Here is a 12,850-nt window from a genome sequence, read left to right as displayed (position 1 = left end):
GGATTAGGCCCTCTGGTACAAATATATGAATTTCCCATTTCAAACACTGGTATGAAAACAGTATTTCTCTTTCCTCTGCCGCCTTCTGCGTTACCGTGTTACCTTCATCTCCAGTGTCCTGTCATTTCAGAAAACATTAACAAATCTGTAATCAGCAAGCAGAAAGAACCCACCTTGTCTATCAGCAGAAAACTCTTTTCTATCCTAGCATTGAGCTCCCAGTCACAATCACAGCTAATTAAGATGCTATAAACACGGACAGGCCGAATGCTCAGCCATGATCTCCACCCTTCAGTGTGAATATACTGAAATTCCACTCTAAGGCCAGTATCTGCATTGGTATCCAAAACCTGTTATTGATAATTTAAACAATTGTTTTACGAATTTCTATGACATTATAGCATCCTGATTACAAAACATTTAAGGCAGATACTTCCTTTTAAATGTACGCTTGAGCTCTGAGCTGCTTTAGAATTAATATGAAAAAAAAACCCAAAATCCTTTCTTGTTTATTTGTGACAGCAGTACATGGACAGTCATTATTTCTCCCAATAAAGAGAAGCACCCGTTCTCCCCTTAAAAGAAAAAGACCCTGCTACTTCACGATAGCCTCATGCATGGCAGACTTTAGGGCTTTTATGGACAGCTCGTGCAATCCTGGTCAGAAAGTAATTCTGCAAGTAACCATGCTACAAACCAAAAAGGTACACAGTGCCAGTGGTCTGCTTTAAAATCACAAACACATGGAGAGACAGTTGTGCAATTTTTCTTAATTAGAGAAAATCAAGACACTTTAAGAAAGAAAAATAGATTAGAATGTTTGAATCACAAGCAAAGTAAAAGTAAAACTAAACATACAAAAAGCCCAGTCCCACACCTTTATGCTACATCTCAACAGGCTGAAAAGTGTGTAACAGACTGGCCAGGCCCATAAACACACTGAAGACACTGCAAGCAGCAGTTGACAGGTTGGCCATCATCTTGCTTCCTTTGGGTAAAACTCCCTTTGACATCAGCTGGAGCAAGGCTGGTTCCTAACCCCTGTATGTAGCTGGAAACAGGGTCTGACCCTGCAATTCGCTGAGCATCTTTATCTCAGCATGCAGAAACACAGTAGAATCACTGCCTTGTGCCATGTGGGGGAAAATCAACTATTATTTATGTCTAAACACTTATAGCTCTTAACAGGAAAAAAAGAAACACACTAAACCCTCCTGATGTTGATGTAAAGCAGGGTATACGACTTGCTCGCACCACCTCTCATGCATACACCTGACACGCACATGAGCATGCTCATTTTTACCCAAGAAACACCTTGGTTTGTTTAGATTTGAGACAAAAAGCAGCAGTCCATCATCTCACGTCATTCTGAAAACCTGACATTTACAGAGCTCTTTCCAAATGAGCTCATTAAATACGGCATGCATCTTAAGGCCATATGCAGCAGCATAATTTAGAGCGTATATTTTATAGGTTTCTTTTTCTGGTTTATCTGCTGATTATTATGTGCTTAAAACCTCAATTATCCCAACTAGTTAGGGGAACAAGAAAGGGAAATAAAAAGTAGGTGACGGAAAAGTATATGTTAATAAATGCCATAGAAAAGCAATCCATACAACACCAAGGTTGTTGTATGTGTAATACTTCAGTGTTACTAATGCCCTTTCTCTTCTTATAGAAAGATGAGTAGTATGAATAAAAAGCACAAAACTGCAACTAAGCCATCTCCCTCATTGTTACTATGTTCTTACAAGCAGCAGGCATTTTAAAACACTGCAGACAAAAGCACAGCAGATTTTATCTTCCTTTTCACTGTACAAATTCACAGACCTAGATGGAACAGCGCAACCCAAAATAAAGGCTGGAGCTGGCCCAGCTGGTAACAGGAATGACTTGAAAGATACAAAAATATATCTGAAAATTTCTTTCCATAACATATAAGTTTAACTACCTAATGTTTAACTACCTAATCCTCGGGGTGGGGGGGGTGGGGGGGCGGGCAGAACTACAGAGTAAAATGGCTGCTTATATAAATGCAAATAATTGCAAATAATTTCAGCTTTCTCCATTTACATCCCAACAATATGTATGTTTGGTGCCCAAGTGCTGTTACTTATGCCCTGAATAGTTTCAAGCACAAAATTCTGTATCATAAAAAAAGTCACAGAAAGGGCTGGGAATTTTTTTTAGTGTGCCAGGCCTGTAAAACTGAGACGGTGAAACTCAGTGAGCCGACCCTGCTAAAACCAAAAAAGAGGGTACGTAAAGATGTGACAGTATCAAAGACCTCATCCATACAGTCACTTGTCCAAGCACACTATTACACATATACAGTTGTTTTAACTGTTTACTGCTTTCTCATGTACAGTGATTTTTTTAATGCACGTTAAACCGCTAGCGTTAGCCAACTTCTGTAGTGTCCAGAATTGCTTACCAGTGATTTTTAAGGCCAGCAATTTCTCATCAAAGTGATTCCAGTCGATTTGGCCTGACCCCATCCCAATGAAAGTATTTTCTGTTTTTACTGCTGCTGTCAGGAATACATCTCTGTGGGATGCCCCTAAGTGTCCGCTGCCTGCACACCTGGTTTTTGAAGGTGGAGGAAGCTTGGCAGATGTTTCCAGCCTCTCTGGTGCAGAGCAATCCTCTCCTTGCTTTCAAGAAGTTGACTCCTTTGCAGCAGCTTGCATATTCGCTTTGACTTGCTTCTTTGCCAAGTAGTAATCTGGAGAACAACACATATAAAGAATTAGCGCTACAACACTGAGAACGGCTGCTTTTCAAGAAATCTCTCAAATCTCTTTTTTGTGTTGAAGAAGTCATTTAGACTTCCCTGTGTCTCGTGAATAACAAAATTAATACCTTTAGCATGTTCCACATAAAGCTATGTAATACCAAGTAAAACAAAGGAAATGCAGTGGCTTTTATCCAGTTGAGATCAAAAGACTTTGTACCCTCTTATGCAAGCTGAGCAATGTGACATTTCACTCCAAATTTTAGATCCATGGCTGCAGTGCTTTCTAGGCGGAAATAGGGGTTTTTTTTCCTCCTTAAAAATAACGAAAAAATACTCTGCAAAATCAGATCTGAAGAACTATATATGTGGGACGCTTTTTTTCTGCTTACTAGATCAAACTGTGGGTTCATGGAGGACTGCATAAAACCTTGCACTACCACTGAATTTTAACTTTATTTGCTCAGAGAGTCAGCACCGTGGTCATGGGGAGAACACCCATTACAATTTCTAACATACAGGTGGCTGAATCTTTGTTTCAGGTGCAAATGTAGATCAACCTTAACTACAGAACCATGATTCAGAAACCATAGGAGCTTCCCTATAAGTTCCTTCTCTGCCTCCCAGCCTTGCACAAAAAACACATACTTTTTTTTCAGGTAAATAAGGCAGAATTCTTAGTTGAAATGGAAGCTAGATGCTTATTTAGAGTTCGTGGGATTTACCTGGCGTAAATTGTCTGTATTCATAGTAACAAATTCACTCCAATTTCTGTTGAGGATGTGGGCTCCATGCTATTTAAACCTCAGCTTTCTATATAGTCAAATTGGCAACACCTATTGAGTCCTAGCAGCATAAAGTCTTGCATTAATTTCAACGCAGAACATAATCAGTGGGATGACCGGAATTCTGTAGGCTTTCACAGCCAAGTTCATGCAAGGGGATTCCTGCAGCCCACTTCCTGAAGGACACGTCTGCATGGCACCATGGCACAGTGCGATGGAACGCAGTGGTACCTGAGCTAGCCCTAAGTTAAACTTCTGGAGTAGAACGTGATCCCAAGGAGAATATATTTTCCCAGGCAGGAGCATACACTGCTAACTCAGTAGAAAAGCAAATCCCACTATTACTATAACCTACTGTAATCTCTCAGTGGAACAGCAGAGGAAAGGAATAGCAGTAAGAAAAACAAGCTTATATTGCCAAATGTAATCCTTACTACTTATTTCTTCCATTTAAAAGACTTCTATATAGCTATCCTCCATTTTATTTTGGGAAAAGAAATGTATTAGGAATTATGCTTATTAGATTAAATTCAGAAAAGACAAAAAGTCAGTATTCCCATTTATGCCTGTGAAGTTTAGCAAGACCCCAACTGCTCAGATGCCCACATAATGGAGCCTAGTTTCAAAACTGATAGAGGTACTTAAAAGCCAGGGAGATGCAGATTCCCCAGAGCCACATTCAGATGGCCTCCATCTAAGCTACTGAACAGAGTCCAAGGAAATTGGCTGGTTTGCCTAAGGGACCCTAAAGACCACCTGCACTGGCATAATTAAGGTACTGAGGAGGATGCTGCCTGCAGCCTGTCAGTCAGAAAGCCTGGCCACAGGGACCTAGGACAGAAAGATTTCTGTTGCTTAAATATACCTACCTAAATACCTGATTTCCTTTCCACCCCATTTTCTCCCCAGCCATCTTGCGTGAGCTATCTCCTTCAGTAGTAGGACCAGCTAGTGAAAACATAAGGTTGTTACCAGTTCTCTCTCTTGGCATTTCGCTAGGAGGCAAGGATGTATGAATGCCTCCCAGGAGAGCCAAGGTCTAAGTGTATCAGACTGAGGCAAGCCAAAAAGTTTGGAAGAAAAAAAGAAAAAGGAGAAAGTGAAAAAGGCTTTTAGCCTGTATCTGAGCTGCTTTTAAACTTGAGGCTCACCCAGAAACAGAGCAGAACCACACTGGGTCCACAGTGAAAAAAAGAGAATGGAGACGGAGTAAGTCTACATAAAAGGGTTGGGAGATAGAATGGAAAATCTACTTTCATACTAGTTATCTCTCTGTGTATCTAAGGAGTCTAAGCAGGCAAACCTCTGCTCCTTCCACTCTGGAGGTGCCAATGCCCACAAAACCCCATGGTTGGTTTTTAATATATTGATACTTATTTAATGGGCCACAGCTGTCTTTGAAAGGCTAAATTATATGCACATTGCTGGATCTTAACGTAAAGCATCACAGGGGTGTTGTTGACTACAGCAGAAAACAGATAACTGGGTTCAAATCCAACCTCGGGTTCAAATCCAACCTCAGGTGCAAATCCAACCTCCTAAACTAGCCTTTCATTACAGGATAGCAGAAGATGAGAGAAGGGGTGGAACCATGGGGTCAGACCATATCAGCGGGCATCTCTTTTTCCCTGGCTCAGTTTTGCCTCAATTACTTCAGTAGTGCCCAGAGGGACAAGGCTGCTACAAGAGGAAAACTTCCAGTGCATCCTTTAGCTGGCAGCAAGATGTGTGTGTGTGCGCACGCCTGTGAGAGAAGGATTGAGAGATGGACTGATCTCCAAGCCTCACCGAGAGAGGAGAGTGCAAATGATTCTCCTGGCCCATCTCACACACCTAGATTCCTTGGGGAGAAGGGTACTGTTGTTAGACTAAAGTGTTTTCTCTTATAAAAACACATGTGGGAAAGTGCAGCGTGCATCGCGGTATTTTGGTTTCCACATCCCCTGATGAAATGTTTCTTGCCTGGGGAAAACAAAACAGAAGAAAAATATCCCCTGGAAATATCTGCATAATTTACTCCCACACACCTTGTGAGAGATTTACAATTGAACAGCAGTTCTCTCAAAACATCACAACATTGTGCTCTGAATTACACTTCTGTACTCCTACCTGTAAATTATACTGTTAATTAGTTAATGGCTGTAAAGTGCTTTGGAGAAGAAAAGAGCACTCATTAAATATCATTGTTCTGTACTCCAGTGTGCAATGTTCCACTGTTCGTTAATCTCCAACCTCTTCCTGAACCTCTCACTAGCAATTAAGTTATATACACTCAAATAGCAAATTGGTCTATTGTTTGACTTAACTGAGATCAACATCACCATTCAGAAAGTGTTTCCTGAAACTTTAGCTTCAATTATCTTCTAGGAAATTTCAAGCTGGTGTCTCACATCAAATTCCCAAAAGAAAATCCTTGTTCTACATCTTGAAAACCTCAGTCTTGGATAAACCAAAACCCCAATACAGACAAGGGAAATCTAATATATGGGATTAGATTTTTCAAACAAACTCAAATCCCATTGAGAAGAGAAAATGAGGGGCCAGATGTTCAGAAGAGCTTAGCATGCAGGATGCTGAGAACTTTGAAAAACTTAAAGCTCTTTTATGGGTGCTGAAACCCACTCCTTTGTACATCTGGCAGCAAGTCCTGATGAGAGGCATTGGAAAACCCAGCCCCTCCTGCCACCTGGCCAAGTTTAAGATCAATTTGCCCTTAAAATTCCTGGATGCCTTCACTGAGTATGATATCCAAGCTGAAGTTAGCAGGAGACCTGGCTGCTCTCTCTGGTTTCTGGTCTTCCTCCTAGGGCTCAGCTGGCTGAATGGCTTTCCATATTGCACTTGGGAAAGGGTGCACATGGCCAAACTTAAAAGCAAGCAAAAAGCCAGAAACTCCCATTCGATGGGCAACCCTGTTTTCCTGTTGGGTTCCTGCTTGAGAAATCACCTCAGTACTTTTCTTAGACTGCCTTTTTAAATGTCTAACTCTCCTAACCATCCCAACCACCCTTCTGCAAGAAGTGGTTGTTATCTTACTGCTCTGTGACAAGCCCTAAACAGAGCCCCTGAGGGCCAGGAGAGGGGTTGTGGCACAGCACCTTTGAAAAACACAAGCCCCAATACCCATCAATTTAGGGTGTGCCTTCCTCCTCCTGTAGATGCTTCTTTGAAAAGTTGCACTTTCTTAAAGCAAGACTGGTTTACGGGCCCACCAGAGAATTTCTAAGCAGTTGCTGGGACCAGGCTTGATCATCTGAGCCACACCAGGGTCTCACACACCTGTCAAAGACGTCTGTCGTCTTTTCTTCCCTTCCAAGATCCTCTTGCCCCCTGTTTTCTTGGAAGTCTTGGGTTTCTCAGTAAGCGCCACCTGGGCAAAGTGGCGATCCTTGTCCCCCATGCCCAGGGGGCAGTTCAAGTGCTGCAGTGGTCTCCGAGCATCTCCTACCATGCAGCTGTGGTAGAAGGTGGGCGCCTCATGGCCCTTGAGCTCCTCCCACTGCAGGAGCCCCTCCACTGGCATGTCCTGGAGGAAATCGAAGTTCCACTTCTGCTGGGCACCCTCGATGCTGTTGCGCAGCATGTGCTGGAAGTCCTGCCGCAGCTGCTCATGGTCTACAGGGCCAAAGAGGTTCCTCCGGGCATGGGTCATCTTCCCCAGGCTCTGCTCCATCCTTTCTCCCTGGTGCTGCTCTCTGGCGAGTGTATACAGCAGTGACTCCCTGCCAAGGACAGAGAGACCATCAGCTACCCTCTGCATGCTCAGTTTAGTGGGCACTGCACACTCTTTCAGGGGTGTGTGGCAGTAAACCTAGATACTTTTAATCCCACTACAGGAAATCTTGGCCTATTTTGAAAGAAATTTATCCCAATTTCTAGCCCAGAGTGAGAATTCCCATCTAGAGGATGTGTCTATAGAAGTATGGGGAAGTGTGAAAAGCCCCCACCTCTTCTGTGCACCCCTATTTCAGAGTACACTGAGTGAGGGCTTGCTCTAGGGGACAGAGATGCACGAGGAAGTGGACAACATCCCCTGAGGCAGTGCACCAAAATACAGAGAGCACAGAAGTGGTACTTGGAAAAAACGGCCGCGTGTATCACCTTAAACAAGGCAAAGGGCCTGAGAAAGAGAACTTCCATGACAATGAAGGGTGATGGCAATCAGTGAAGTACAGAAGACATGTTTGATTTTACAGTGAAGGTAGTATCTCTTTCCTGACTACTCTTACCATTTGTTTTGCAGTGTCAGCCAAGTTGGCAGCTAAAGATGATTAGAGCAATCACCGGTTTCTTGCCTGACATTTTCATTCCCTTTTCTTGAAGCAACTGCCTGAGAAATGGTCCCGGTCCCACACAAAAACACTGCCTTTCCTACAATGGCAAATCCCAGTCAGGCACCAGTACGTTGACTCCCCATTTGGCAGGCTGGCATAGGGACAGAAGAGGTGGGGTTTGCACCCTCCTCTGGAAGGTAAGGTGGAGACACGGCAAGACAGAAAATAGGGCATTTTGCAGATTTCATAGGCCAGAAGGGCATAAATATACCAAACATATTCACCCACTAATTCCTGCACCAGGTCTTTAATTTATCTAAGAGCTTGAAAATAGACCTTAAAGGTCATTCAATTCTTCTTCCGGATCCACAAAATTCAGCCCCTCTCACAAGCTCTGATGTGTGGCAGTGGACAGGCTGAAAAAAAAACCTCACAGAAACACCAGCAAACAGCCAAATTTTGGATTTGTTGCACTACTGAATTCTGAAGGGCATAAAGAGTTTGGGGACAGAGCTGAGAGAGGTCAACTCTTCATTTGGCTACAGACCATGCAGATAGTCAGAGCAGCAGAGCTCCTGCAGAACCTCAAGCTTCAGGCTTGGCCTCCAACATCCCAAAGGGTGCTTCAGCCGCAACAGACACAAACCCAGATGTGACTGGTATAATCACCCCCCCCGCATTATCTTTGCAGCGTTGTATCTAATCCACGTGAACTCTGAGCATCCCTCACAATCACACCCCAAGTGCCTACTCTGAAAATGTCACTTGGTGGCTCCAGTATCAAGAGCTTGTCAGCAACGGAGCAGTGTTGGCACTTAGATGGCCCTGCACATAGACTGCCACAGAAAACCCAGATACTGAGGGATGCGGCTACCTCCTCCTAGGTGAAAGCTGAGTGTCAGTTCTGCAGCTGATAACACACCTGAGCAGCAGAGGTCCAAAGAGGTGGACTGGCTCCTGCACCTGTTCATCAATCTTATTCCTTGCCCTCAGCAGCTCTGAACCAGTGTCCCCCAAATGCATGGCCCACAGCCACAGTTCACTGAACCAGAGAGCGCCAGGCCTGGGCTGCCCTTCTGGTGCATGATTGATTTCCAAATGTTGGGTGTGGTTCTCTGGAGGCTGATGTCTCCCATGGAGCTCCAGGAAGGGAAACAGAGTAGCCCTGTTTGGTCTCGGACATCATCTGGGGCTGATCATTAGGACTGATGGGACTACAGTGCCTCCTGGGCCCCAGCCAGGTTGCTCCGGTGGTACCACACCATGCCGTGTGGTTACACCAGTGCGTTTGGCACCACGTGGTTACACCAGCGTGTTTGTCGTGAGCCTTCAGCACTCAGCTGCCAACGACAGCAAAGCTGGCAGTTGCCCACCAGATGCTCCTCGCTCCCCGCACGACCTAGGAATGGTAGGAAAGCACTTTTCCTGAGGAAAAGCAGCTGAGAGCACAACAACAAGGATAATCCTCTAGGTGGCATCCAGAATCCCCAAACACAAAATTTTTCCTAGGGTTGCACAGAGCCTCACCCTTAGCTGTCACCATAGTTAACAGCAATCACACTTCCACTGCGTCTTTATCTGGTGCCAAGCCCTCAGCAGCTTAAACTGAGCTCACTCAAAGGCAATCAGGTCTTAGGAAAAGGCAAAAGGTCTTAGGAAAGGACACACAGCGCTTTGCAGGAATATTCCTCTTTCTTAGAAACCTTCCTCATACGTATAAGGAACCGACTGTTTGGTATCAGTGAACCAGCGTTAGGAAGAAAGAGGGTATTTAACAAACAACTATGGCCTTTCCTAATAGCATATTTTAATATCACACAGGAAAGAATTAGGAAAGACTCTGCCTTGCTCTGCTAATGATTATGGCTATTCCAGTGCAGCCTGCGAATCCAGTGCCTTGTCTTTAAGACTGTCTAATTCCAGGTGTTTCAAAGGAAGATAAAAAGTCAGCAGAGAGGATAATTATAGAATAACCTTTCCCTATGGAAAGTTTCCTCCTAATGCTTTTAATTATGTCATGAATCACAAATGTTTCTAACTCTTCTAAACTTACATCATGTGTATATACTGCCTGTTGCCGTTTCCATTATTTATGGTCGCATCCAGGGTGAAATCCTGGCCCTACTGAAGTCAGTGCAAGTTAACCGCATCAGAACCAGGATGCGGCCCCTCGCTTTTTCCAGGACTCCTTCCAGGTCTTGGCTCCAAAGCTGCACCGTCACTATTCCCACAGCTTAGTCTGAGTTGCATGGGTGTATTAAAACACCTGTAAAACGAGACCAAAATGTTTCTGAAATGCAAAAACATTATTGGAGGGTCCTTTCTTTCTTAAGCCATGATTTCTGTGCCACCTGAGCGCAAGCTGTGAGCCCCATTCTGTCAAGCTCATACCTATCCATACACGTGTCCCTACTGAGCCAAGACGATACAGGACAAATGCTGAAGGCTGGAGTTCTGCACCAGCAGCGGCCACTTCTGTTATCTCTCCAGTCCTGTGCTAGCTCTAACGAGTTGAGAAAAGAAACACAAACTTCCTAGGCAGATAAGTGCTTGCTTCTTGCATCAAACTTTCAGAGCATCAGAGGAACGTTATCTCACATTTCTGTATTTGCAATGTATGCATGAGTTAAAAAGAAAAAAGACAACAAGCAAGGGAATTAATGCTGTGGATATTTCATTTTCATTCTTTCAGTGAAGGTCTGTTTCCTAAACAATTCTGATACTGAAAGTTGCTAGTTGCTACACATCTCATTTTCAGATGCACAGCTTGCTTGTGGCAGGTGCTCAGGTACCTTTAACTCATCCTTTTCTAAAACCATAGCTGGAAAAAAGGTCTCTCCGTCCCTTCGGGTGCAAAGGGACCCACAGCCCCTGTCCCTGCCTTTAAATCCTTGCACCTCTTCTCTGCCTCCCCAGGCGCCGGCTGCCCTGGCAGCGCAGCCACCGTCTGTCCCCGGCACACACCCCCGTTGTGCGGAGGCGAAAGGGGTGGGGGGGGTGCGTATGTTGGGTGGGTGGGGGGTGTAGGTGTGCCTGCAAGAACGGGATTTATTAGTCGTAACCGTCAACAACAGATACCGAGTGCCCCGGCGGCGCCCATCGCGGTGCTGCCCCCGGCGGGGATCGGTCCCGGGCGGGCCCGCCCCGCGCACGGCGGAGGGGAACCGGGGGTGGGGGGGGGGACACGAAGGAGCCGTTCCCAGCAGCGGGGCTCTCCCCGGGGCCGGGGCTGGCAAGTCCCCGCCGTGCGCCGCCGGGAGGCTGCGGGGAGGGTGCTCCGCCCCTCGAGGCCGTCCTCCGTGCAACCGCGCCCCGCGTCTTGCTTACACCCCCGGAACCGGGGGCGGTGCGCACCCAACACCGAGCGGGACCAGCAATGTCGCCCTACGGGGCTGTCCCGCTCCCCCCCGGCCCCGGGCCTCCCGGCCGGAGATCACTTACATGCAGGGCGTCCCGAGTGCCGCCTCCCTGGCGGCAGCGGGGAGCGACGGGAGGCGGCCGGGCCGGGCGCCGCTGCCGCGGGGGGCCGCCGGGCTCATGGCGCGGCCCCGCCCCCGCCTCACGTGCCGCCGGGGCGGGGCGGGCGCCCCTCTCGGCGGCGGCGGCGCACGTGGCGCCGCAACGTGACGCGGCCGACGCGCGGCGGTCGCCGGGGGCGCGGGCGGCTGTGGCCGTCCCGCCGGCGGGGCGCGGAGCGGTGCTGCCAGGCCTGCGCCTCCGGGGGTGGGTGCAGAGAGCGGGGCTCCGGCCCCGGAGCCCGTCCCGCGGGCCCAGAGCGTTCCGAGGGACAGTCGGTCGTGGTCGTGGTCGTGGTCGTGGTCGGGGGGGGGGGGGGGGCACGACAGGTGCCCGAAGGACTGCCCCGCGTGAGGTGGCGGCGGTAGGGCAGCAGCACGGGCCGCTTGGCAGGGGTTTGGTGTTGAGCAGTTTGACAGCATCCCCTCCGTGGCAGATGGGGAGGTGCTGGGAGGATTTTGGCGGCGGCTGGGCTGGGGGCTGTTGAGGGTGTGGGCAGGCCGAGGCGCTACGGGGGCACCCTGAGCCCCATCAGGTGCGGGCGCCTAAGCCTAAGCTTGGGTGGGTGTAGGTGATGATGACTTTCGGTGCGTGCGTGGGTGGAGTTCATGTTCTGCATCAGTGGAGGTATGAAGAAAGTACCACGGTGGTGAATAGATCCTTGACAGTCGCGGCCAGATTTGGTCACATACATTTAGATAACATCTTAATCAACACTATATTTTCCTGACTTTTAGTAATCTTTCACATTTCTACGGAAATAAAGGGTTTCCATGTTTCAATTTCTCAGTTGCTCTCAGAAGACTTGTGAGGCAGGCTAAATAATCCTTGTGTGGGAAGGTAGGTCTCTATTACTTATTCAAATTTTCAGGTTATGATACCCAGGCAGAAGTGGGCAGGGGTTTTGTTAGAGTTGGGGGAACTCCATCTTTGGAGTTTCCATTTCTGAATTTGAAAGGCCTGCTTGTTTTTATTCTTCTGGGTTTCAAGGGCAGGAAGACAGGGAAGAACTGGAGAAGAGCTACAGTTTTCTTTAGTTTCTTTACAAACCAGGCAGAAAATAACATTTACAATCAGAAAGATAAAGATTTGGGCTGAGAAAGGGATAAAAACATTAATTCTATGAGAACATGACTGTTGTTAAATTCAGGCAGCGAGGCCCCTTTCCTCATCTTCCTCCACCGTAATGTATAAGATTTACACCGTGCTTTCATATTTCACCCCTGAGCATTATCCCTGCCAAGGCAATGCCAAAACTTTGTTCTATATCTCTCCTTTCAAAACTATCTTTAAACTCTTGTGGGGGAAACTGGACACGGCATTTTGCATTTCCATGTGCATCGTGACTGTCCCCAGGGCGGGACAGCTCTTGCAGCCAAAGCCAGCAGCGAGGAGGGGGGCAGAGCAGAGCCTGGTGATGTTCCTTCACATCTCCTTGCCACCCGCTGGTAGCACTGGCCACATCATCACCTTGTCTGCCTTTGGCTGAGGAGCTGGTGTGCTTAACCATGTGGTGTGGGGACCATGTTGAGCCTTTCCTA

The 12,850-nt window shown here is 47.0% G+C and overlaps 1 protein-coding gene across 2 annotated transcripts; it reads right to left on the bottom strand.

The window, feature by feature from the left end:
• Positions 1–2,333: 2,333 nt before the first annotated feature.
• LOC142065628 (cyclin-dependent kinase inhibitor 1-like) lies at positions 2,334–11,370 on the bottom strand. 2 transcript variants are annotated; one of them, XM_075111940.1, is made up of 4 exons: positions 11,235–11,341; positions 9,847–10,059; positions 6,799–7,241; positions 2,334–2,725 (listed from the first exon to the last, which is right to left on the bottom strand). In XM_075111940.1, exons 2-4 carry the CDS (start codon positions 9,849–9,851, stop codon positions 2,658–2,660), a joined length of 516 nt encoding a protein of 171 aa, XP_074968041.1. In that variant the 5' UTR covers positions 9,852–10,059; positions 11,235–11,341; the 3' UTR covers positions 2,334–2,657. The 2 variants fall into 2 exon arrangements, with proteins under 2 accessions (XP_074968041.1, XP_074968030.1); XM_075111929.1 differs by lacking the exon at positions 9,847–10,059 and having other exon boundaries at positions 11,235–11,370.
• Between the last annotated feature and the right edge of the window lie 1,480 nt (positions 11,371–12,850).

The sequence above is a fragment of the Phalacrocorax aristotelis genome, chromosome 1, assembly GCF_949628215.1.
Source record: "Phalacrocorax aristotelis chromosome 1, bGulAri2.1, whole genome shotgun sequence".
Classification (NCBI taxonomy): domain Eukaryota; kingdom Metazoa; phylum Chordata; class Aves; order Suliformes; family Phalacrocoracidae; genus Phalacrocorax; species Phalacrocorax aristotelis.
This window is presented reverse-complemented; position numbering and strand designations above follow the sequence as displayed.